The 26196-nt window shown below is 51.7% G+C and overlaps 1 protein-coding gene across 1 annotated transcript in view; it reads right to left on the minus strand.

Annotated features, from left to right (window-relative positions):
* Nucleotides 1–22375, minus strand: part of JPH2 (junctophilin 2) — a 32959-nt gene extending 10584 nt beyond the window's left edge. Inside the window, exons 1-2 of the mRNA XM_069872055.1 lie at nucleotides 21953–22375; nucleotides 13715–14498 (exon numbers count right to left, since the gene is read on the minus strand). Coding sequence (XP_069728156.1) covers nucleotides 13715–14498; nucleotides 21953–22331 — 1163 coding nt within the window. The 5' untranslated portion in view covers nucleotides 22332–22375. The remainder of the gene's footprint in view (nucleotides 1–13714; nucleotides 14499–21952) is intronic.
* Nucleotides 22376–26196: the final 3821 nt, after the last annotated feature.

A 26196-nucleotide genomic window follows, 5' to 3' on the forward strand; every position in this document is an offset into this window, starting at 1 on the left:
AGAGACAAGACAAGATGAGGCAGAAAACAGTAATTTTAAGCTGCTGCTCACAAGCATGAGGTCTGAGGCAGCTCCGAACAGAGAAAGCACCTCCTTTTTTGGTAGCATATAATCAGCGTGATTAATTCCACTATAATCTGGCAGAGGCCAAAGGGAATGTTTCTGTGCTTTCCCTGCCTGGGAGATCAGAGCAGGCTGGGTGCGCTGCACACGGGGCACACAGCCTGCCCGGCGCCAGCCCCAGGAAAAAGCTTGCAAAGTGAGGATCCAGCTTTTCACCCCAGCAGGACGTGCTCCAATGCCTGGCTTTGTTCTGCTGCTCTTGGAGGATGGGATTCACCAGACAGAGATAAAATCCTCCCTTTCAGCAGCTCACTGAGACAGGCAGAAGCTGTTCCAGCCACTTCCCAGCCAGATAACCAAGCCACCTGGCCTTAGCTTTCCTAAAGGTGACTTCCAAAAAATAGTCTGAAAGTGGACTGGATGTGAGGTCTGTGTCCTCTGCTAGTAGCAACACAGCTGGATTCATGCTGATGTGTTACCAAATGGGTGCATGCAGGTCCCAATGCTCAGCTCTTCTCCCAGTGCCGGGGCCAAGGCAAGGGAACAGCCTGGGGGTACTGGAGCAGACAGGGCAGCTCCCAGTTAGGTTTGCCTCCTGCTGGAGATTTCCTTTTCTCCAGAAAATCTGTTTGATGCTATGTGGCTGCTGTGTGGGTCTTGAGTCCTGCAATTCCTGCAGGTAAACAGATGGCGAGGCCAGGAAGAGCCCAGCCTGGGTTGCAGAGGCTGCAGCAGCAATGCTGCGGGTGCTGAGGAGCTGAGCTGGCTGGGATGAGCCATCTCTGCAGGCCAACAACGAACCGTCCTGGGCACGGATGGGCATGAGGTCAGGGAGGCCATGGCACAGCTCCTGAGCTCCACACACAGAGCTGTGACAGCAAGCCGAGCAGCACGACTTTGGGATTCCCCACTGCCCTGGGGATGAGAACTGCACAGCAGCTTCAACCAGCTCCCTCACTCGGTGGGGCTACGCTCAACTTCTGCTCCTGTCCCCCTGCTTGCCAAGTCCTCCAGAAACAGTTGATGTAGAGGGACTGAAATCATCCCAGCTGCAGCTTCAAATCTGCTGTGGCGCAAGGCAGAACGCTGCTTTCCCCTGGCCAGCAGCCTGGCTCCCAGCAGGGATGCTCATGCCCTGCGCTGGATCCCACCATCGCAAAAGATCGTGTATTACAGCAGTAGCCAGGTGATGAATGGCTTATAGAGACACAGCAGGGTGGTTTAAACAAGTCTTCTCCAGCTCCCACAGCTGTGTCACAGAGCACGAAGGGAAGGCACTGCTGCTCGTGGCTCTTCAAGGAGCTGTGCTGAGGGTTTAGTAACACCCTGACAAAGCACAGCCTGGAGGAAAGGGCCTAGGCATAACAATAACATCTAACTTGCCTAGAGTATTTCTGAATTAATTATGTATCCATGGGGCTGGCAATGCAGAGAAGAACTTGGTCCTGGCTGCAAAGCAGGAGACAAATACCATCCATCCTGAGAGAGCTCAGCACATGCAACTGGCAGCACAAAAGCTTCTCCCAGCCCATGGCCCAGTGTCTGCTGGGTGCAGTGGTGGAAAAACAATCAACCCTGGAAGGCTTGAGGGAGGCAGGAAGGTGATCTTTGAACCTTAGACATTAAACATATAAGAGGAAAAATTTTTCAAAGGTTAAGATCTGCTCAAAAAACCATAATCTGCTTTTGCAAAAAGGAAAATGTTGGCTTTTCATTATATGCATATAAATTTGATGCTTTTCAGGCAGCACTTGAATCAGGGCCACACTTTTTTATTTACTGCTGGTTGCCTTGTCAGCTCCCAGCCCTTCAGCAGAAAGCAGCCTGTGCAAAAAAACAGCAGAGGCGAAGGTCTGGAGATGGAGGAAATCGAAACCCAAGGGTTTTATAGCACCAAAATTCAAAAGCACTTTTTCAAAACAGTGTTGGAAAACAAACTGTGAACATTGAACATGTCCAGCCAAGGGCAATAAAGACAAAGAGAGACCTTGACAAGCCAACATTGCTGCTCCCTGTCCCAAGCAAGGCAGTACTGCCTGGGATGAGTGCTTCCCAGTTACACCCCCAGCCACTTCCCTGGGCAGCACCATTAAAACTAGCTGTGGTGAATTCCTCGCACAGAGGAGCAGCAGCCCCACGTGGAGCTGGGGAAGGAGGTATGCAGGCAATGCCTGTAGCCCTTGTCCCAGCCCTGCTGCTGCTGCACCTCAGCAGCACTGGTGAGGTCACGGCAGCTGCTCCAGGGCTGCCGCAGGCGGGGAGGCTTCTTACCTTGGCTGGACAAGTAGAAGAGGGAGGGTTAAATGCATCTGCTATTTTATGTGCTCCTCTGGCAAGGTTCTAGTGCTCTAATTGTTATTGTACTAGCACAGGACAGACCACCACTCCTGTCCTTCCTGGCTGTCTCCCAGAAACACTGCCCGAATCATCCCTCCAACTGCTACTAAAATCCCCTGTGGACACACGAGCCGCAGCTGAGCACCGTGCTAACAGGTGAGACCCAAAGCCAAGCCAGTACGCCCGTCTCTTTGGACAGTTTATGTGGTTTTGCACATCCACATTGGATTAGTCTGTAAATGAGACTGGAATTAGCAGAGAATACTGCAAGTACCAGACAGGCCTGGGGTGCCTGCAGGTGCAATGATGACCTTGTGGCTAGAAATAGAGGAAAAGCTCAACTATCTACCCAAGCGATTGCACATTTGCTTACTAAGGGACAGACGTACCTGCACACCACCCTCTTTTCTTCTCCAGGGTGTCCCTTCTCCCACTGATTCAGCAAAACCTGAGGAAGGACCAACTGAACACCTTTTTCTTGCCATTCTCAATATAATAAGCTGCAAGAAAAAGCTCATTAAGCAAAGAAAATTAATCTTTCAGCTCTAGGAAGGAAGACTTCTGCTAAACTCTCCTGGAGACTGGCTTTTCCATCCCCAGCCAAATTTCTGCTCCATTAACTAGCAAGAATTATTTTGTCCTTCTGAAGAACCTTAAGATAATGGTTTGTCTTGGCAGGGCTGTTTGCAGCACTCAAAAGGAGTCCAGGGAAAGCTGCAGAACTGCTTTTGCTGATGGCAACATGGTCCCTTCTGTGTTCACATTGCAAAGGGAAGGACACACAGACCTGACCACCACAGGCACATGAAAGGGGTTGGACTAGACGACCTTTAAAGGTGTCTTCCAATCCAAACCATTCTATAATTCTATGACTTGACCAGGACAGATGCTTTCTGGCTTCTTCTTTTTCCACACCATCTTTGAAATTGTGTCACCTCTATAGCTGGAGCATCCCTTTCTTCCAGCTTAGTCCTAATCCATCTCCTTTGTGCCTCTCCTGCCTCCATGTGCATGCAGATTCCAGCAAAGCTCTGCTACCCTCATTCACCCCTGTAACTAAGGGACTAAATATCCCTTTTCACGCCATCTCTTGCGCCACTTTCCCTGCCCATCCTGACCTTGCAGGGTAGCTCTGCCCTCCAGCTTCCCTCACCTTGCAGACAGCTGATAAGATGCCCCAGACTTTTCACTCATGGTACCAACACTTACACAGAAGTGATGGCATTATATTCATGCCCAAGCTACTTAACTGGATAAATCAGACCTTTTCTCCTTCCTTCCACAGAAAGGGCACGAACAGGCCATTCAGCCAAGAGAAAAGCATCCTTTTCTGAGCAGGGCTTTAGGAGCACAAGCCTGGCAGAGCTCCCTGCCACCTAACGAGCTCAGCAAGCATTAGCCTTTATGATTACTTGGTGGATTTTTAAAATACCGAAATGTTATCCTCAGCTCTAAATAGCTCAGAGCCACTTGCATCTTTCACCATGGGATACTTCCCCGCAGAACAGTTAAAGTGATATTAATCTTAGAGCAGACAGATCTGCAGCTGTCTTCGATAAGACAACAACCTACGCACCCCAGCCCTATGTACGGGAGATTTGCTCAATTCATCTCCACCGCTCTGATTGCCCCACGAGCCAAGCGGGGCTCGTGCGTGCCAGCCAGCATGGGAGCCTGTGGGCTGCGATGCGCTACTGGGGCCAGCATGGACTGCAGCTGCTTTCTGTTTCCCCTGCAGCCCTTGGATGCTGTAAATGGAGCGGTGCAAGCCAGGGCTGGCTGGCTCGAAGGGCTGTTGGCCATCAGTCCAGCTGCAAGGTCCACATCGGCCCCAGGCAAGCAGGACAGGCAGCTCCTTGCTCTGACAGAACCCGTCCTGCCAGCACAGGCAGGCTGGGAGCAGCTTGTGTGAGCATCCACAGAGATATCTTTAGGGAAAAAAAGAGGACATTTGCAGCTGCCCACTAGACTCCCTCCTGGTTTTCAGGTCTGCTCTCCTTTGTGCTGCCTTAGGTGCAAACCAAGCAAAGCCTGGAGGAGCAAGTCTCCCAGAGCAGCACAGCCTTGGGTCTATGCGATGATTTATTCCAGCTTCCACCACACCAAGGGGGCTCAGCTGATGCTCTGGGGACCCTTATTTAATTTAGTTGCCACAGCAAGATTGAAGCAGCTGGGTTATCCTACTGAGAAGTGCATCAAAATTTTTTTACAGCACACGCAATCAGGGTCTTCAAGCCATTCAGCTCCTTTACGCCTCTGCCTCCCTGCTTGTACCTGTACTGAGTGCGCAGGGGCTGCTCCTCGCACTGCCCAGGGGAATGAATTCCCATTTCCAGGAAAACAGCAGGGAGCTGACCCAGAAACTCCTGTCCAGCCCTAAGTTCTGCCGAGTGGACACTTTCACAGTCCGAGTGTGGTTTACCTGATTGCCAGCCCCACTGACACTAAAATGGGTCAGAAAGTATGGGGTTTCCCTCTAAGACTGTTGTTCTTTTCCTGAAAAGTTCTGACAACTCTTAACTTGTGTGTTTTTCAGACTTCAGCAATCCAAACCTAAACAGTGAGACTCTGTTTTGTGGGTTTTTTGCCCAGTCAAAAAAGAAAAACAGGATTTTTTTTTTTAAAAAAAAATGAAAGCAGGCAGATTTCTTAAAATATTGCATTTGGTCAGAAGCCAAATCACTCATCAAAATTTAAGGCAGAAACATTTTTCGCACAGCCCCATAGGTTTCTTGAGTTGACATTCACAGATCTGAGGTCCATGCAAAACAAGAGAGGGAGCAGAGAGCTGTGAAGGTGCTCTGTGCCTGCAACTAAAGCTGCTGCAGGCACCCAGGCGGATGGGGACACCAGGACCCTCCTGGCACTCATTGAAGGCTCAGCAGGCCTTGCAGAATCAAAATGACAAAAAAAAATGGTCTCAGAAAGCCAAAGAGTTCTGGCTTGGCACCAGAATAAGCTGAAAAAAAAATGCACCTCCTCGAGGAAGAGGGAGGGCTTCGGTATCTCAGGCTTTATATTTAAATTGGACATTTTACTGAAATATTTTTTCTTTTTCAAGATAAGCCTATTTCACATTCCACTGAAATGACGATAAACTCTGAGCACAGCCTGATTGAATCAGATGATTTTAAAGGCCAGTTCTCTGCCAGACGATTTCAAATATTCAGATGGGAGCCAAAGCCGTCCCGCTCCACGCAACAGCAGATCAATTAAAAGAGAAGCTACCATTTTCTACAGTCGTTTTTGCAAATTAAAGTCACACTTAATTTTTACCTTTCTGTGTTTGTAAGCTGTTGGGATAAGGATTTCCCACAAGGTCGGAATGAAGAGCCTATTAATTCCACTTTCCCTGCTTGGCCAGCTCTCTAAGTCACATCCATCCCTGGGGCTGAAGTCGTGCCATCCTGACTCTGCTCCTCTTGAGGGGATCCCTGCAAGCCACAGCCCCGCTTGCTTCAACCCCAAAGACCCAGGAAGCTGTGGAGAAAGCAGTTTGCTACCCAGCAGATGCTTTCTCCTTGATGTTACTTAAAGTGCATGCTCCCTCTTACCGTAATAGGGCATGAAAGCGCTTCAGGAAATTCATGCGAGACGGGTGGAAAACAGATAAAACCGTGTGCACCCTCCTTTGGAGTCAAAATGCATCTCAGCACAACAAGCACAATGGGCCAAAAATGCGTTAACGCTGGGGCTGCAGCCAACCTGGGCTGGGGATGAGGCCATTGCAGAAAAGGACTGAAAGAAAGGGGTGAAGGCATCACGCCATCGCTTGTTCCACGGCAGCAAACCCTGCAGCGGCAGAGCCCCATGTGTAATGGGACACATCGAAAACATCCCATAGTTGGGCAGGTGTTTGATCCTGGTGCCAGACCCAAACCCTGGGGCTCACTGTCCCCATAGCCAGGCAGAGCCAGGAATGGAGAGCAGCTCGCTCCCTGCTCAGCATGGAAAGGGTGAATTGGAAGCAGAGGCAAGCTCAAGTGCCTTTAGGGTGAGATGAGGCAGCAGTTCAAAACAGGCAATACAGAGCTGAAGACTGCTGCTTTGGAGCAAACCTCCAAAAGACCAGCTCAACCAAGCCTAAACCAGCCCTGTTCAATCCCAATCACAAGCTGTAAAGACCAGGCTCTGGCTCTGGAACAGGAGCTGGTTGTCTCCAAGACACAAATGACACAAAGTCCCCAAGTTCCCAATCCAGGACGTGGTGAGGCTTGGGTGGAAGTATTCCTCCTAACCAAACCACATGTGGTGACATCGCAACACCACGGCACAAGGCAGCTGGGGATGTTCTTGCTCCAAGAGCTTTGAGGGAAACCTGAGCTGAAGTGGTCCTGGCCGTGGTGGCACAGGCCAGGCAGGTTCCCCTTCACTATCCTGGACACTGACTTCAGTTTGTGCTGATAAGCCGTATGGAGGAAGAGGTCACAAATGCTCAGGAGCTGCAAGAGGAAAAGGCCTTCTTTGTTCATTCAGTGTCATGGGATGGGGAGAGCGCTTCTGGCACTAGCACTGCAGAGAAAACAGGAGAGTCCCAGCCCCTGGTGCAGAAATCGATGCCAGCACCTGAGTTTCTATTAACCAAAAGTGAATTAAACAAGATTATCCTTTTTAAAAGTACACTGAGCTCTGTGAGACACATCTTTGCTGGGAGAGCAGGACCAAGAAGCATCTCCTCACAACTGTCTCGTGGCACCAGTGTCCTGGCACCCAGCTATGGCAGGAGCCAGCAGCTGCCCTCATTTCTCCCCATCCATGAGCACGCTGGCTCTCTCCAAGCCCTTCCTGGGGAAGTGGCAAGATATTCATTCCCACCAGGCAGGCTGTGAGGCAGCCAGAATACCTGTCCCCATAGCCAGGGCCATCAAGGACCTGACCTTGGATCCGTCTGCACCTTGTTCAGCATGAGCTTCCCCCTACACTCTGTGGGGAGTCTGCGAGGGGATTTTAATGAAGATGGGGCAGTCCTGTCTCCCCTTTGACCTGCACCTACCTATCTTTTAAGCCTCCTGAGGTTCTAGCATCTTTGGCGTATGATTCAACAGCTGCAGAAATGCCGCATTTCTCTCCCACGTCTCTCCCTGGCAGCTTCTACTCAGAGGCGAACCCCAGCCAGTATCCCACCTGGGTCCAGGACAAACTCTGCCCATCTCCTGCCAGCTGCTGCCTCCTCATTACACACTCTCCTACCACACAGCAGTGTGCAATCCTGGAGCAATGGGACAGTGATGCTGGGACAGCAGAGGAGGATCAGCTGCTCTCCTGAGAGGGGGGTCTGCCTGGCAGGGACTGCCTTCAACCACTGCTGCCCACTCTCGCAGGGTGGCCACGAGCATCCCTCTCTCCAGCCTCAAACCTAAAAGTCTGGGAACACCTGTGCCTCCGGCTAAAAGCCCAAGGAAAGCAGAAATCAAAAGATATTTAAAAACAAATCTGAAAACTCTTTCAGAGCAAGCTCCAAGGCTGAGCACGGGGGTTCCACAGACCTGCAAATCCCAGGCGTGAACTGGCCTCGGGCAAGCTGAGCTGCATGGTTAGCCCCAGTGCTCTACCCTGGACACACACTGTGGTGCACCAAATAGGTTCATTGAGAAGACACCGCCTCGGTTGCCCCCCCTTTGTGGTTGCCCCCACAAACAGATGACAGCCCTGGGGAGGGAGTGCAGGGTGGTTCACCAGGGCAGAGCTACGCCAAATAAAGCACATTATCGGTGTAAACGCGCAGCCGAGCTCCAGCGGCGTGGGCTGCCGCGAGCCTTGGCTCTCAGCTGTCGCACTCGGGCAGCGCTGATAAAGCCCTGCTCTGCCTGCCCTTATTTAGTCAGGAGGCTCTGCTGACTCCAGTGATTTCAGGACGTCATTTGCACCATACACCCGCATTCCCCGAGGAGACGCTCGCTGCTGTCTGGCCACGCAGGCTGGAAATGCTGAGTGCAGGGAGACAGCGGCAGCACCGCCGGGAATGTGGCTGGGCAGAGGAGGTTCGGAAGGCGATACGGGAGCCATCGAGCGCTTGCGTTATTTGAGCAGAGAGCTAAGATGTGCCCCAAAGACACGGATACGGATGGAAAAACAGCTTCAGCTTCAAAACCAGCCAACAGCTCACTCAATGAAAGATGCCCACGTGTTGCTGCCAGGGAAGCTGCACCAATGTGATTTCTGACACCTCACACTCACTGCAGCTCTGCAGCGCTTTAACGCAGCTCAGGCTCACTGTGATAAGTAAATTCTACGTTATCAGGAAAGCCTAGCATTTCAGAAAGCAGTTAAGAAATTTTTACCTATCTACTCAAGCAGCAGTAGTGCAGGACCTCTATAGATATTACATTAAACCAAAAAATAAATAAAAAATGTACTGTGCTCCCAAAACTGTGTTGTACTTTCCGGGCATAAACCACCCCAGCTGCATCAGGGACACAAGGTCAGCATCTGAAGACAAACAGGTGAAGCAAAGCAGCCATTATAGCCTCTATTATCTTGTTTTCCTATTGATCCTGGGACATCTGGCAGATATATCTGAGGTGTTGTTTACAGGATGTATGCCCGTCCAATGATCTCAGAGTATGGCCAGACCCATGCCTTGCAGGAGACACGGCCAAGTCCCTCCATTGATTTTTGTCCAAGTCACTGGGAAGCACACCCACCTTCAGAGGCAAAACATGGCAGATGCTGTTGCAGTGAGATGGAGGTGGGATTTCCAGTATTTAACCTCATTTTGTCCCTTGAAAGTGCCGGTGAATAGGAAAACGTCTCTACGATCTACCCAGCCACTGATCACATAGCTTTCAAAAAATTAAAGGTTCTCCCCGCAGCCAGTCCTCCCCTTCCTTTTGCTTCTTATTTCACTTTAATCTGTTCTGAAGAGGAGGCTGAGGGGAGACCTCATTGCTCTCTACAACTACCTAAAAGGAAGTTGTGGAGAGGAGGGAGCTGGGCTCTTCTCCCAAGTGACAGGGGACAGGACGAGAGGGAATGGCCTCAAGCTCCACCAGGGGAGGTTCAGGCTGGACATTAGGAAAACATTTTTCATGGAAAGGGTCATTGGGCAGTGGCAGAGGCCGCCCAGGGAGGGGGTTGAGTCACCTTCCCTGGAGGTGTTTAAGTGATGGGTGGACGAGGTGCTGAGGGACATGGGTTAGTGTTTGATAGGGATGGTTGGACTGGATGATTCCGTGGGTCTTTTCCAACCTGGTGATTCTATGATTCTATGAAAGCTGACTACTTCCACAGCCCTCCAGTCTTTCACTGGGACTATCCATCCTCCCCCCAAGACATGTGAGCATACAGCACAGGCAGCTCCTCCCTGAGCACCCAAGGGTGCCAAGCACCCTGTTCAGCCCCAACCCACATGCCCAGAGAACTCCAGGGCAGCTGTAACACACCTCAGGACAGCTTTTAACTCTCTTACTCATGGCTTTGCCGTGGCTGTCCCCTCTTTGCGGAGGACAGACTGGCTGGCTGGCTGTCCTTGAGTTTCTCTACTGAAGCAGCAGGGAGATGGCATCCTGGCTGCAACCCCAGGACCTCACTGCCTTTCCCACCCAACACAACAGTTTTTGGAAGGAGCCTCCAAACAGGACAGAGGGTGGGAAAGGGGAAGGCTGGAGGGATGTGGTAGGTGCCTTCACCCGGTACCGTGTGTTCCAGCTATGATGGGAATCACTTGGGATCACAGCAAGGAAAGTCCCAGGGCACCAGCAGCACAGGGCACTGCTAATTAACATCACAGGGTGCGTGTTAACCCCCACGTCCACATGTGGTTTCTCCTGGGCAGGTTTAAAGCTATCTCACTGGCTGCCACAGATGCTGCACTCCAAAATTACTTTTCTCCCAAGTGCCTGCAGTCTGGGAAGGATATTTTAACTTCCATTAGCTCCATCCCACTAGCTGATCCCCAGCACTGCCAATAGACACGCTTCACCTGGGGAGAGAGGGCAGCTGGCTGAGCTCGGATGGGCTGTTCAGGACAAGGTACCCCCATGGCAAACGATTTGCACTAAAATAACGAAAAAAGAATTTAAGAAAATTGCTGTTCCCTCAGCCAGTGGTGAGGCAATGCTGGCTCTGTCCTCAGCCACTTGCACGATGGGGAAAGCAGCTGGATTGCTGACCCAGGAGGATTCAGGAGGGAGCCGAGGAGGCCAGGGTAGCACTGCTTGGGCAGGACAAGCAGTGGGCCAGGCAATAGCTGGCACAGCCTGTGGTGCTGGAACATCCAAATCGAGCTGGCACGTGGAACAGGACCTGCATCCCGTGGATGCCCCGAGCCAGCTGACCACGTCTGGCCATCATTCCCAACCATCACTGCTCTCCTGCCCATCTCTGCAGGAGAGATCACAGTCACTGGCACTTGCGCGCTGCCAGTAGCCTCGTGCCTGCACACCCCCTGAGCTCGGGTGCGTGCCTGGAATTCCTGCAGTGCAACTGGTGGACGCAGCTTCCAGCACTTGGGTTTGTTTTCTTCAGGATTTCTATCCTTAAAGAGCCTTTTATGGTGCAAAAGATTGAAATCTGGTCTTCTGCTGACATTTTGCCCCCAGGCAGCGGAAGCTGGATGTGGCTGTAGTTTTAGCTCTGCAAGGGGCTCCCCCAAGTGCCAGAAGCAAATGAGACTCAAATATCCCCGTACAACAGCACAGGTATGCGGATGTGGGGTCTGGTGTCTGCAGAACCTGGCTGCTGTGTCCTGGTAATTAGGTCCTAGCAATAATCTGACATGTAGATATGTCACATCTTCTCTCAGGAAAGGACACATGCAGCCTCAAAGACATTTCTTTGGGTGAGCTACATGCTGCCATCCGAGGAGAAACATAAACACTCCATCTAGAAACTCCACCTAGGAGTTAGAGCGATGCTGACAATAGTACAGTCATTTTATAAACTGTAACAATCAATTTTCTCAATCTGTCTGGAATTACTCTCTGTCCTTGGTGTGGAAACCGAGGCAGGGTTCAAAGCCAAAGAGAAAGCTGGTGGCAGAGCTGGGATTTAACCTAAGGACCCTCTCAAGGCAAAATTATCTATATTTACTCTCAACCCCAAAGGTGAGCTGAAAAGAGGAGGAAGGAGAACGTGAGCCAGATTTGTATAAGGCATTAGGTAGAGAGAGTGGCTCTGCCCAGAGCAACATGCGTCAGGAGTAAACGTCGATGGAAATGATGAGTAACAGTTTACAGGATGAAGGAGCCCGGATTCTTCTCTTGCAGTGTGTCCAGCTCAGCTGTGGGCAGCGCCACAGGAAACGGGAGCTGGGGCATCGCAGCGCTGCAAAAAGAGGCATCCTCTGCCCCTGCCACAACTGTTGCACTATCGCAGGGTCTGTGAAGATAGGACTCCCTGCAGGAAAACGTCTTTAATGTCTTATTTCCTCTAGCTCTGACGTTTCCTTAATAGGAAATTATTCCCTAGCCACGTTGGGAGGGATGCAGTCCCTGGCCAGGGCAGCAGGCACATTCCAGCCCCTGATGAAAAACAACGTAGAGCCACTTTTGATCCAAAGTGTAAATAGTGTATAATAAAAAGAAGCCTGTGTAAACCAGCTGAGCTCTTGGGTAGCAGCTTTTACAACTCCAGCCTCTGTATTTACGGGCGCTCAGTGCCGCAGCTGCACGTTTTTCCCAGTCACAGCGAAGCTGGTGTCGGGCTGAGCCTCCCCTGCCAGGAGGATCCAGAGGCCCCACGCTGCCCCAGCCTGTTATTTTTATCCCAGCTGGCCCTGAATGGTGTTTCACTTGCAATCCTGTCAGTTTTTCTCTGCTGGTCTCTGAGGTAACTATATTTTGCTTAAGAAACAACCACGCTCCCAAAAAAACTTTGGAGCAGAAACAGCCACCAGGAGAGTAGAGCTGGGGTTTCTCGGAAGGGACGGATGGGATTTGGGAACAGGCACCCTCCTCACCACTATTATTTTGCATCTCTGCTTAGTAATGAAGTAACTTTGATAATTAAGCAGCACTAAGAAGGAGTGAGGCAGGACAGCCCTGGAGTCCCAGCAGCTGAGCAAAGCCTGCATGGGGCAAGATTTGCACAGAGAGGCAGGGTGAAACTTTGGATCTGTCACAATTGCTTTTCCATGAGGAAGAGGAGCGAAGGCTCCGACCCTGCCTGATGATACCTAGTCTCAGCCAGGCCAGCTCTGAGAGTGGCAGGAATGCTGTGGGAGGAGGAACAGGTCCTGCTAATTTCTAACACAGCTAATTCTGAGTAAAGCCCACCTGGATGGTCCTGATGTACCATACAGCGTTGGGGCAATGCAGTGCCCGGCGGTGCCCATGTCTGCCAGCACAACAGACACCGGAGCAATGAGAGACTGCCATGAGCTCACAGCAGCTCCTTGCACGCTCCTCCCTCGCATGCCCCTGCAGCACGCAACGCCAGGCATGCTGCCGCTCCCTAACTGCTGGCTGCCACAGCCCCCTGCCCACCTGCAGCATCTGGCCAGGACAAACTGGGGGGGTAAAAGGAGACAAACCCAGCTTAGCCCTCGTGGTTCCTCCTTTCCTGGCATCCTAAAACATTGCAAACCACGGTATCAGGCTGTATGCCACGAGATCAGGCACAGCCATCCACTGTGGGCTCAGCTATCCACCCTGACTCCAGTTGCTGCCTTCCTCATGGCAGAAACACTCACTCAAAGCCTGGGCAGCTGAGCCTCAGAGTGCTCCCCAAGGCAGCAGCAACCCCCTTCCTTCTCTGTTTGGTACCTGTTAGAGGCTCTGCCCGCAGCATCCCACCACAGCAGTGTTTGTCCCAGAGAGCCCATTACACCGACCTGTTAAAATTAAGCAACAACCATAATGCATCCCATAAACTCCCTACGCTTCACACTTGGAGTCTCTAAGGCTGAGCCACCCCCTGCTGCAGATCCAATCTGTCTGGGACACATCCCACTGACCCTATGATCCTGTTGGATTTACCATAGACAAACCCCACTATTTGTCACCTGTCTCATCAACGACAACCAGTGACTCCAGCAACCTGGAATGGCACCAGGATGCTCCCCATCCCACCAGCTCCTGTTCCCCATCCTGCTAAGCATCCTTGCTGAGTATTGGCTCCTCCCTGGATCAGGGATGCAGGTGGGCAGGAGAGAGAGCGAGAGGGAGGACAAGTACCAGACACCCCTGGGCTGCCACAGTAGCTCTCAGATCTGTTCTGTCAGCATTTTAAGAATCAAATAGAAATTGCAAGGAGCTGCGTTTGCCCCCACTGCCAGTGTGCAGTGATGAGGCACGCAGAACGGTTCCAGAGGGACACGTGGGATGGGGAGCAGCACCACCACGGGAAGCTGTGCGTTGGAGCCCCAAGCACCTACCTGGATGCTGCAATCTCTGACTTCTGCCGGGCAATGGCAGCGGCTCTCTGAGCCCCCTCCACGCTCCTGTCCACCTTCTGCCGGATCTTGGCACTCTTGAGGGGGATCACACGCTTCTTCATGCCCTTGACGAGGACGTTGTGGCGGTACTTGCCCTCCTCCTTCTTGCCGTCGGGCAGTGTGGTGCAGCCGTAGCCGTGCCGTAGGTTGTCCAGCCACTCGCCCTCATACTTCAGCCCGCTGGAACGCTCGCTGACACCAAAGCCAGCGCGCTTGTCGTTCTTCCACTCACCCATGTAGGTCTCCGTGGTGGTGGCATCGATGTCGGACTCGAACGGGGGGTACTCCTCGCCCTCAGCACCCTCGCCCAGGCTGACAGTGGAGGTGGCGTCGCTGGCGGCCGAGCTGATCCCGCTCTCACTCTTGAGAAAGCTGACACGGCTCTTCTGGCTGGCCAGGGATGACTTGGACTCGGACTTCTTCAGCTTCCCCAGCAAGGAGCCCCTGCGGAAGAGCCCCCCCTTCTTGGGCTTGCCGGCCTCCGCCTCCGCATAGAGGCTGAGGGCGAAGCCGCCGCGGGTGATGGTGGGCGAGAGGGGCAGGCTCTCGGGGTTGGCCGCAGGGGGGTCCTGCTGGGGCAGGGTGCCATTGCTGTGCTCGCTCCGCAGGGAGGAGAGGGAGGTGCGCAGCGGGGAGCGCACCACGGAGGCCATGCCATAGGGCACGCTCTGCCGCACGCCATAGCCGTGCCGCATGCCGTTGGTGAACTGGCCCTGGTACGTGCCTGTGGGAGAGAAGAAGGACGGGGTGAAAAGGCAGCTCGCTCCTGGGTGAGCCAGCAGAAGAAGAGAGGCTGTGGGGTAGCGCCACCCTAGAGAAGATGAACCCACCTTCCCCAGCTCGGGTATCCTGGCTCGGATCAGAAACGGCGTGGCCAGCAGGTCCAGGGAGGTTATTCTCCCTCTGGACTCAGCGCTGGTGAGACCGCTCCTCGAATCCTGTGTTCAGTTCTGGGCCCCTCACCACAAGAAGGATGTTGAGGCTCTGGAGCGAGTCCAGGGAAGAGCAACGAAGCTGGTGAGGGGGCTGGAGAACAGGCCTTATGAGGAACGGCTGAGAGAGCTGGGGGTGTTTAGCCTGGAGAAGAGGAGGCTGAGGGGAGACCTCATTGCTCTCTGCAACTACCTGAAAGGAGGTTGTGGAGAGGAGGGAGCTGGGCTCTTCTCCCAAGTGACAGGGGACAGGACGAGAGGGAATGGCCTCAAGCTCAGCCAGGGGAGGTTTAGGCTGAACATTACGGAAAAAATTTTAATGGGAAGGGTCACTGGGCACTGGCAGAGGCTGCCCAGGGAGGGGGTTGAGTCCCCTTCCCTGGAGGGGTTTAAGGGACGGGTGGACAAGGCGCTAAGGGACATGGGTTAGTGTTTGACAGGAATGGTTGGACTCGATGATCCAATGGGTCTTTTCAAACCTGGTGATTCTGTGATTCTATGGCAGTGCTCACCTGCCTGCAAAAGCAGCCTTTCCCAGGGACCAGAGGACACAAGCCTGAGAGGCAGGTGACATCTGACTGGAATTGGGCTGGAACACCAGGGGATGCAAACACCAACCCACTTAATAAACACGGTCCGGGTTTACATCTGGACAAGGGAGTGGGAGGCACCCCCATAGGGATGGAGTTCGGGCTGTGCTGAGGTGGCAGCAGCCCAGCAGACAGGCAAGCTGTGGTGGCTCAGCATTCCTTGGCTCGGGGACAGTCCCTTTCAGCCCGTTCTGCAGTTTGTCACTCACAGGCTGCCAGGACCAGCTGTAGACCCCTGAGATGGGTGCCAGCCCATAGCAGGGCTGCCCCTTGTACCTGCAGTAGCACACGTTGGGCCCCGACATACACCTGCTCTGTGGTCCCAAGACCAAGGCTTGTGCCACACTGCATGAAGCAAGAAACAGACAAAATCCCAGCATCCTACCATGCTCCTCCAGACCCAGCTCAAGAGGGCACACGGCATCATATGATGCGGGACGCAGAGATGATTGTGTTCATGGCCAGGGCTGCACCTCTAAGCCAGCAGGACCTTAGCAGTGACACTTTGGAGGACTGGGAAAAGCATGCTGCTCCTTTCCAGACCCATTCCACGTCTGCACATCTGCAGGCTCCAGAAGAATGAATGAATCAGAACTCTGATTTTTCTCAGCAGGATGTCAAGAGCTTTAAATTAGTAACATCAAAGCTCCCTGTAAGAACCCCTCTGAAGAGCAGGGGGGACAGCCTTTGCCTATAGCCCCAGCACAGCAGGCTGCGAAGGGCAGCACATCCCTGCTGAGCCCTGTGGGGTGGGATGGGATGAGATGAGCTGTCTCCCTGGCCCAGCTCTCCTCGCTCTGTAGATACAGTTGCCTCAGAAACTGTCAAACCACACAAAACAAAAGCAGCATTCAGCTCTGCTCCTAGAATTACAGGACCTGGAATGGTGAATTGGCACCCTGTGGGGCAGAGGTTGCTGGCAACCCTTCTTCCCAGGGCACTGGGGGAGAAGAAACACCCTTGGAAAGGCCACCCCACTCCTTTACTCTCCCAAATGCTGTTCCATGCAAGTGAAGGGCCAGCTGTGTTGGGGGCATTTTCATAGGCATCTGTCCTAAACCCGGCTTTCACTAAGCAGTGACCTATCACAAAGTACCAAATTTTGGGAGAACAAGCACTCCCAGGGTCCCAAGAAAGCTCAGCAGGGCAAGGCTGAGAAAGAAGGGGGTGACCTATCAACAAGGCATTCATCTCCCCCCATCAGATGCCGTTACTGAGACCACGGATGACCCTGCTCCCCAGGGAGCAAATCCAGTTCCTTCTTTGGCAATTGTGGGAGTGCATATTTTACAGTCTCTCAAGGCTGCTTCTGCAGCATAATCTCTCCTCCCAAGCTTCAGGTTTCGTTGAAATCCTCTTTGGACCCGCCTGTGGGGTGTTAACTTACAGCACCAGGGGCCAGGAAAGACAAGAAGTGTCCAAGCAGGCAGCAGCTGCTGCTCCAGGGTGAGCTGCCCCCCACCGGCCCCTGCCCACCCCATAGCACATGCAAATTTGGGCTCCCTGCAAATATTTGGTCTTCTTAACTGAAAAAAAAAAAAAAAAGGGTTCAGGTAGTGCAGAGCATCTGTGGGCTGCGGCCAGGCACGGGGAGTGATCTGCCAGAGAAAGGGGCCGTTGTCCAGTTTCTTGGCAGAGCTTGAACCTCTATTAGGAAAAGTAAAGTGAGCAGCATGGGTTAGGAGTCTAGGCATGAACAGGGAGCCAAGGACCATCGTTGGAAATGCCCAGGTATCTGGCCATGTTCTTCGTTGTGCTCCTAAATCTATCTCCATAAAAACGTGGTAAGTCCTTCTAGCGCAAAATGAAGCTATGGAGACCCCATACTGCCCCAGGTCCCTCTGCACCAAGCGCTGGTGAAGCTGGTGCTCCATCCCCGCCTGCCTGGCCAGTAAGCAGGGCTGACATACGATCAGGGTGACATTGGAGACCTCCTCCGAGGACAGGACAGCCTCGCACATAGCAGACTGCGGCCAACAGTGCTGCTATGTTAACCCCCTGGAAGAGGAACTCTGGAAAAGTCTCGCAGGTTTATGGGACTCAGCTGCACCTTGGGGGCCAGATTGGAGTAGCTGCTGCCCTCCACAAGTCCCCAGCCTCCTCTATTCTGAGCAGCACCAGGGCCACCTGCATAGGAAAAGCCGTGTGACACAGAGGGTATTCAGGGAACAGAGACTGGGGGGACATTTCTCGGGGGCACAAGTGCCTACCCTCAACATAAGGTTTCACACCAGCTCTTCAGGCTGGCTTTGGCTGACTGATTTCAGCCCATACGGCACAAGCAATGTTGTCCCTCTGGTGCGCGGTGTGACCAAACCTTACAACCCTGCCCGATTTAATGGAGGGCACTGACACAGCACGCTGCCTGCGGCTATCCAGCTAACACAGGGGTGAGTAGGCACCGCCACGTCCCTGTCATGCTGCGATTCAGTGCTCGACTGAAGCTTCGTGCCAGGGCAGAGCCATAAACCATGCCTGGAGCGGAGCCAGAGGCTGCTGAGAGCAGCTGGAAGCGCCGGCAGTCGTGCGTCAGGGCACACAAGGTTCGAGTGGAGCCAAGCTCTGGCTCACTGACACGTACCACTGCAGCCAGTTCAAGAGCGAATGGGGCTGTGCAAAACCCCTCTGCGCTGCAGGTGGTTGCTCAGCAGGGCTACACATCCCTGAGCCACCACTACCTCCTGGATATCAAAACATCAAAGAAGGCTGTGTTGTCATTCAGGGAGACCTGGACAGGCAGGAGAGGTGGGTGGAGAGGAACCTAAAGAAGTTCAACAAGGACAAGTGCAGAGTCCTGCACCTGGGGAGGAACAACCCCCTGCACCAGGACAGGTGAGGGGTTGATCTGCTGGAAAGCAGCTGGAAAGCAGTCCTGGCAGACAAGTTGATGATAAGCCAGCAACGTGCACTCATGGCCAAGGTGGGCAAGGTTATCCTAGAGTGCATGAAAGAGATCGTGGCAAGCAGGGTAAGGGAGGTTCTGCTCTCTCTACTCTGCAGTAATGAGGCCCCATCCAGAGTTCTGTGTCCAGTTCTGGGCTCCCCAGCTCAAGAAAGACCAGGAATGACTGGAGAGAGTTCAGTGGAAGCCACAGAGATGATGATGGGACTGGAGTATCTTGCTTATGAGAAATGGCTGAGAGACCTGGGTCTGTTTAGCCTGCAGAAGACTGAGAGGAGAGCTTACTAATCCTTATCAATATCTAAAGGGTGGGTGTCAGGAGGATGGGGCCAGACTCTTTTCAGTGGTGTCCAGTGACAGGACAAAGGGCATCACGTACCATGTGTGAGATAGGACATAGAAAACCTAGTGCTTCTTTTTTGGTGCAAACACTATTATCTGATGGTTTCTGTTGGAAAAGAGAGGCCCCACAGATGCTGCTCCTCCTGTCCCAGCCCAGGTCCCTTTGCACTATGCCTTCCTTGCCCTGGGCACCCGAAGAGCCGGCACTGCTCCACATCACCTTGTTTCCCCTGTCTCACCAAAGTGCGCTTCTGCATTTCTTTACCCCTGTCTTGCGGTCTCATGATCACTGCATGGTCTAATGGTTTCCACACGTGGTTAATTGACACCACTGGTTTCTCTTAGTGTCCTAGAGACAAACTTGCAGTGTCAAAACTAAGTTGGTTTTAGGCTGCTTCAGCCGTAGGTGAGCTGTCACACCCCTGTAGAGAAATATATACAGTTATTGGTATAGCAAAGCCTAGTTTTGGGCTCTGATCCTGCACAACTCTGCACTAGCAAGGAGACTTTTTCTGCAGTGAGGTTTGACTGGGTCAAGCACTTGGAGTCAAAAGCACAAAAGCATCCACAAAATGAAGACTTCCTTATAGCAGAGAAAATAACTTACAGGTGGGAGCCAAATAACTAGGTGTTTACTCAGAGCTTAGGTTGGAAGATAATGCTTTCCTCCATGCTGTGCCTTCCACAACTGCAATCACCGTCTGCTTTAGCAAGTGCATCCTGCCCTTGTAAAGAGCTCTGAGCTCTTCCCTGGTGACAGCAGGACACAAGCATGTGTATTCAGTTTGGATGCTCAGCAAGGAAATACATCACAGTGTTACTGTCTCTGCCTGGCCACACCAAGAGCTCTGAATTCCCTGGCTGACAGAACACTTCAACGCTACAGAAGGCAAGCTCTTCAAGCCATCAGTCTCCCACAGTTTTCACAAGACTGGGCACTTGGTAGCAGAGAGAAAAAGCAAACAACCCACACAGTGCCTAGGCTAGACCATACCATGAGTCTACTTCTTAATAGACACCAAAAATCTATACACGATTTGCAAAAGCTTCATTGCAGATTTGGGCTTTATTTAGCCATCATCCTCAGCCAGATGCAAGATAAATCATACTTTTAGGGCTGTATGCGATTTGTAAGTGTATTTTAAAGTATAAAGTTATTCCGTGCACGTGTGTATAAAGTCAATTTAAAGTCTACATCCCCTGAAATCTGCAAGCAGCCCAGCCATGACCTAAAACTGCTAATGACCTGGCAAGAGCTGCAGGTTCCCAGAGCCCTCTTCCTCAAGTGGCTGGCTTCCAAGGGGCTTGGGAATCATGTCCCCTACTCAAGGGACGGCAGATTTCCAAAGCCTTTCCAGATGTTTATCTTGGCAACCTCAAATTCAAATATAAACAGGTCAAATTAGCAGCCTGGCCACATCTTGATCTTGCAGATGGTTACTGGGTACAGGTGAAAGACAAAACAGGAGCAGGTCCTGCAAATCAGTAAGATCATTCTGCACACATGAAGCTGTCTGGCAATCCACCTCTTGGCTTCATGTGCAGCTTTCTACGCATTCCCATACTATCAGAGAAGCTCTTGAGTTGAATGAACAGCTTGGACCAGCCAGAATGTGATGTCCCACCACAAGGAGCGGCTGCCGGGTCCTGCTGGACCTGCTCAGCTTAGCACTGCCCAGGGGGGACTTTGGCAGGGCACATCCTCACGGATCAGGGCTCAACTGCCAACCTTGGGTGGCACCAAGGATCACACACACAACACGTTTCTGGGTACAGGAGTGCTGTGCTGACAGAAGCGATATCTTATATATCGTTACAGGAGAAAATCCTGACTCATCTTTCCCCCTCTTCTGTCCCAAGATTTCAGTCCAAGATCTAATCAAATTCAAATTCCTACATCAAGTTTCACCTCTCAAAATTCTCTACAATATTAACACAAAATCCAGCAGCTCTGCACCCTTAGAAGAAGACGCATTTTAGGAATCAGTGAGGAAGCAGCCATGGAAATTCATAGGAGACCTTTCCATCTCCAGAATGAAAGTACCAACAGCAGCCTACAGTCACTTGATGGTTGCTCATTACTCATCAGAGCACACCTTATGCACAACCCACTCATCTAACAGCCTCACGTGAAGTTTTACATGCAGGAGTGCACACAGATGTATTAGCCTGAACTCTTGCTGCTGTGGTGCAAGCTGCACAGCTCAGCCTTTAACTTTTCTGCAGCCACAGGCAGAGGGGAGAGAAAATTTAAGGAGCTGGAGGGATTAATCAGTTTGTGTCTGTACCTACTGCCTCAAAGGGTGTACAAAAAAATCAGTCAACTTCAAGAGTGTATTCCCAGGCTTAAAGTTAGCTATGTACGCAGGCAACTCAATGAGAAATACATGTGTAAAAGCACAAACCTCACAGTCTTGAATGAGTCCATTTTACTAATTTCATTCTGAACATTTATACCAGTACCATTATTTTTCTGTACAAACTAACTGCACTGCCTGTTCTAGATAAATATAGATGCAATTCTGATCCATATTTGAAGGGTATTCTTTCAAATCACCCTCTCTATTTAGCTATCCTATATATGGCAGCCTGGAACACTACAGTACTGAAGAGCTACAGAATTACTTGTACAGAGATTCTTGCAATGTTTCTAACCCCAAAATTGCCACTAACGCAAGAACACAATTAGACTCAGCATTTACAGAGCACAACAAATATCTGGCTGTGTGGTACGTGTGTGTGCTAGCAGGGGTTGAGAGCTTCCAAGTAATCAAAGGGATTTATTTTAGGGAAAGGCGTGTGTCTATGTATTCTAAACAGCTTAGATGAACTCCACCAAAATGGTTCAGCAAAGCAGATGTCCAGGCAGCCTGTCAGAGGCATGCAAGCGGTTTAATACACAGTCGAAGTGTGCTACAATGCTGTGGGTGGCTTATATCCGATGTGAAAACATTCACAACTCGCAGCCCGGAGAGCAAGTGAATGGCTCGCTGCAGTCGCGCAGCAGTGAGGAGTTTCTGGTGTGGTTTGGCAATGAACCACAATAACCAGCCCAGGGGGAACTGGGAGAGACAGACCACACAAACCCAGGCTGGTTGGTGTTAGCTGTTGATACAGACGCTGGAGAGCAGCTCCCGAGGGAAGGATGCTGAGGGCAAGCAATGCGCCTGCCGCTCCTCTCTCGTGTCTGCAGAGATTGAGCTGCACACGCTGCGATCAATAGCGGGGACCAGGGCACTAGCAGGCATTTAAGGAGGTTGCACCCTAAGCTTCTTGACTGGAGCCCTCCAACGGCTCATCGCGGACGACAGCGCCCGTCTGGATCTCTCTAGCGGGGCTCAGGTCATCCTTTCAGTGGGGCCAACACGTAGCCCCTGTATCACCCTCCCACCCTCTCCCGAGCCACCCTCACCTCCGTCAGCGTACGTCTCGGTGCCGTAGCCGTCCTGCAGGCCATTATTCCAGGTACCTTCATACTTGGCTCCGCTGCTCATGCTCTGCCTGGCGCCGTAGCGTCCCTTAAAGCCATGGGTCCATTCTCCCCTGTAAACCCACCGTCCTTTGGTCTCGATCCCTAGCCCGTGCCTCTTGCCCTGCGACCAGTAGCCTTCGTAGGTGTTGCCGCTCGGCCACGTGTAGATGCCCACCACTTCGAAGCCGTAGTTCCAGGAGCCCGAGTACTCGCCCTGGCCCTTGGGGCCGGTGCAAATGCCGTGCCCGTGGGCTTTGCCCCCTTCCCAGCCCCCGCAATAGGCGCCTCCATCATCGAAATCGAACCTGCCGCCGCTCATGGTGCCCCCCGGTGCCCCCGAGCCGCATCCCCGGGGCAGCCGCGACGGGCACCGGGAGCGGCGGCTCCTGCCTCGGCAGCGGGACCGGGACGAGGGAGGAATTGGAAGGAGGGGAGGGGAGAGGGAGAAGGGGGAGAGGGAGAGGGGGGCGGGTCGGTTCTCTCCCCCCCGAGAGGGGCAGCCGAGGGTCCGAGCCGCCCGCCCCGCTCCGCTCTCCTCCCCCGCCGGGAGAAAGGTCAGCGCTGCCCTAACAAGGGCATCGGATCCCAGGAGCTGCTCCCAAAAATAACCCCCCACCCCGGAGCCCGGCCTCCGCCTCGGGGCCCTTTTATGAAGGAGGGAAGAGACACAGCCCTCCCTCCCCCCCGCCCTGCTCCCCCCTCAGCCCCGGGCAGGGATCCAGGCGGAGAAGAGGCTGGGAAAGTAAATGTCTGCTTAAAATAGAGCCTGGGAGAGGAACCGGGTCCCACCGCCGGGTCCCTGAAGGGATCGTAGAATCACCAGCTTGATAAAGACCTCTTGAATCCGGCCATTCCTATCTGCCACTAAACCGTGTCCCTGAGCACCTCGGCTACCCGTCTTTCAAAGCCCTCCAGGGATGGGGACTCCACTGCCTCCCGGGGCAGCCTCCGCCAGTGCACGATGACCCTTTCTGTGAAGAATTTTTTCCTGCTATCCAGTCCGAACTTCCCCTGGTGTAGCTTGAGGCCATTCCCCCTTGTGCACAAGGGATGCTCAAGGCAGGGAGTACCTTGAGGAAGGTTCCAAGGGGCTGAGTTGGAGCAAGAGGTGAAAGCACAGCCCTTGCCCCATCACACACCCCGTCTGCTGCTTCTAAAGGGAATTCCCAGAGATGCTTTAGGATACCAACCCACAAATAGTCATTCCCCTCCCTCTCTCTCAAACAACAACAAACTTCCTAAAATTGCCTTCTGTTTAGCAGCTGGCAGCATAATTTAGTCTCACTCTGTTTGGAAAAGAAAGGTGAGACCCTACCCTTGGGACAGGGCAGACACACTGAGTAGCGACAGGGTTGCTTATAAAAACAATTCATGTCATCAAATACAGATGGTAGAAAGGACAAGGAATGAAACTCGAAGGTAACAGGCTAATCCAAGCTCTCTCTTAGAATGAATCATAGAATGGTTTGAGTTGGAAGGGACCTTAAAGATCATCCCATTCCATCCCCTTCCATGGGCAAGGACACCTCCCACTGGATCAGGTTGCTCAAAGCCTCATCCAGCCTGGTCTTGAACACCTCCTTGGCGGGGGTATCCACGACTTCTCTGGGCACAGAGAAGCCAGCCACACATGTCCCATCTCCTACAGACACTGTCACAGCAAAAGCATTTAGAGATGACCTTCCCCTTACCTACCACAAGCTGCTGCAAGGGCTGTGGGGCAAGACCAAGCCATCAGCTGCGTGCTGCCCTTCGAGATGAGCTCCTGAGACCCCCACCAAGCTCTGGGGCAAAGCTGCCACAGACAACCACCTTCAGACTTGCATAACTCAGTTGAAGAACTTGGACAACCTCCTCATCCAGGTTCTAGGAAGAAGAGGTATAGAAAAAAAATCATGCAACATTGAACTGCAATGAAAGCCAAGTATCTACATACTGCACCTGTAGGCACGGGTGAGGACCAACCACCTACTATAAAGCTCATTACAAAAGGCTTCACTTTTATTCAGCCACAGGATGGAATGGGCACTGTGGCAGGGGACTCCAACACTACTCAGAAGTGCTGCTTGGCAGAACCAGCCCTCTAAAGCTTGCTTTTTATAAAACTAAAAGAAGACAGAATCTTTAAATTGGCTGAAGTTGGTTTTGGTTTTTTTGTTTTGTTTTGTTTTGTTTTTTAAAGCTAAGCTTTTAGACTCCTCAGGCATGTTTTCAAGGTTCTTGCTGCATGATTAAGGACTGGAAATTTACATTTTCTCAAAGCAAATTGAGACGGTTTTGTTTTGTGGTTTCTGGGTAGACCAAAGCATCTTAAAACACCTTATAGTAACAGAAGGGAAAGTGTTAAGGCAGCAGCTGCAGCTGCCCATGATCTTCTGTTCCATGGTGTTCCTGGATTTACCAGCCCAAATATGTTGTAACTGCCCTAAGAGCATGCCAAGTTCAGGACCATGTAACTATTTACTTAGCAACTCTTCCTAATTACACAGAAGAGTTGTGAACTGACAGTACACTTTGTTTAAACATTAACAACTTACGCAGAAGATGGCACTTAAAAAGCCTTTGTCAACCGCTGTCTTAACATCATCACACAATCTGACATCAGAAAGCACTAACACCGTGCTAAGGAACTAGCCAGAGCTGGACTTATTTCTTCATGTTGGCAGAAGGAGCCACAATCTCCCCTGAAGGCTGAGGAGGAGCCCCTGCACCCAGCCAGCCCTGCCTGGGGTGGCCTCTAGTGGCCCAACGCTGCTGGCTTCTCTCCATTCCCAGTCTGCTCCTCTATTCTATATTATCTCCTGATTTCAATGTGCTGTCTTTAACATATTCCTGAGGACCTGACATTGCAGTCCTGCATGTACAGGTCTGGGTGACTAATGAAAGAAATGGTAAGAAGCAGCGCTGTACTGAAAGGCGTTCTCAGCCCCACATCAGCATTTGGAAAGAGCAAACAATAATTACTTCAGAAGTAATGTCGTTCCACACTTTGCAGACCGGCCTGTCACAGACAACAGGCAACAAACAACTGCCCTGAACTCAAACCACAGAAATACAGCTGTCTAAGGCCATGGAAATGGAAGGGAGATGTGGGACCCAAGTAGGATCTAGGAGTAAATGACACTTCAGGACCGGCAAAACAGGTAAATTTGCACAGCTATGTTAAGATACTAGGTACTGCCACAGAAATGACAAAAAACCCACAAGAGTAAAAGACCAAAGAATCTGCAGAGAAACGTGTGGCTCTGTTTCTTCTTCAGTCCTTACAGCTGAGAATAGTTCAGGCACAGGCACTGCAAATAGTAAAGACAACTTAACACAACTCATCTCCCCCTCAACAAACCGCCGTATTTGATGGGATGCTCCTCCACTACACACACCCATAACACAGATTATGCTGATGCACACTCAGTATGGCAAACTGGTTGTTCCTGAAGAAGCAAATTTCAGTAAAAATGCAAAGCTCCACCAGTATTTTGGACCTGGACAAAGCACCTAAAGTGACAATGTTTTAGTAAAACAAGAGGAGGGGAAAGAAAACACAGCAGACTTCCCTACAGTGCAGCTGACAACTGTTTGCTGAAGCCTACAAATCTTAATCCCTGAAGGGTTCTGCTTGGTGTTACAGAGCAGGCTGAACAAAGCTGAAAATACAGTGCAGGAATTAGGACCACTGCAGGCTGTGTCAGCCTTCAAAAAAACCCAAAACTGAATAGAATCCATCATTTCATTTCTTCTTTGGTTAACCGGAGAAGCAACCTCCCTGAAGAAAGCAAGGTACTCCTGCTGCTGCAGACAAGTCTCTAATGGCCGTTGGACACTCAACAAAACGTTATGCTTGCTTTGCATTTTCCTCTAGCCAACTCTACAGAGATCAGGATAGCCTTTTGGAACAACCTTGCTTGACAATCCAAGTTTCTTTTCTCATCAGGCAGCCTAGCAAGCAAATGTTACGTCAACCTAACAGCATCTGACTACATTAATATAATCAAAGATAAGCAGAAGGACCCCTGTTTCAGTCTCGTTAGGCAAAAGAAATAACAATGTCTCCAAACCAAGAAAAGACACCTCTGTCTCCTGAATTCACCTAGAGTGGTAACAATACCAAGATGAGGACAGGAGATGGTCACTTCTTTACGAAATAAAATCAGAGGCACAAGCATCCAAAACTGCAAGTGTTAATC

Source organism: Phaenicophaeus curvirostris, chromosome 18 (assembly GCF_032191515.1).
Source record: "Phaenicophaeus curvirostris isolate KB17595 chromosome 18, BPBGC_Pcur_1.0, whole genome shotgun sequence".
Classification (NCBI taxonomy): domain Eukaryota; kingdom Metazoa; phylum Chordata; class Aves; order Cuculiformes; family Cuculidae; genus Phaenicophaeus; species Phaenicophaeus curvirostris.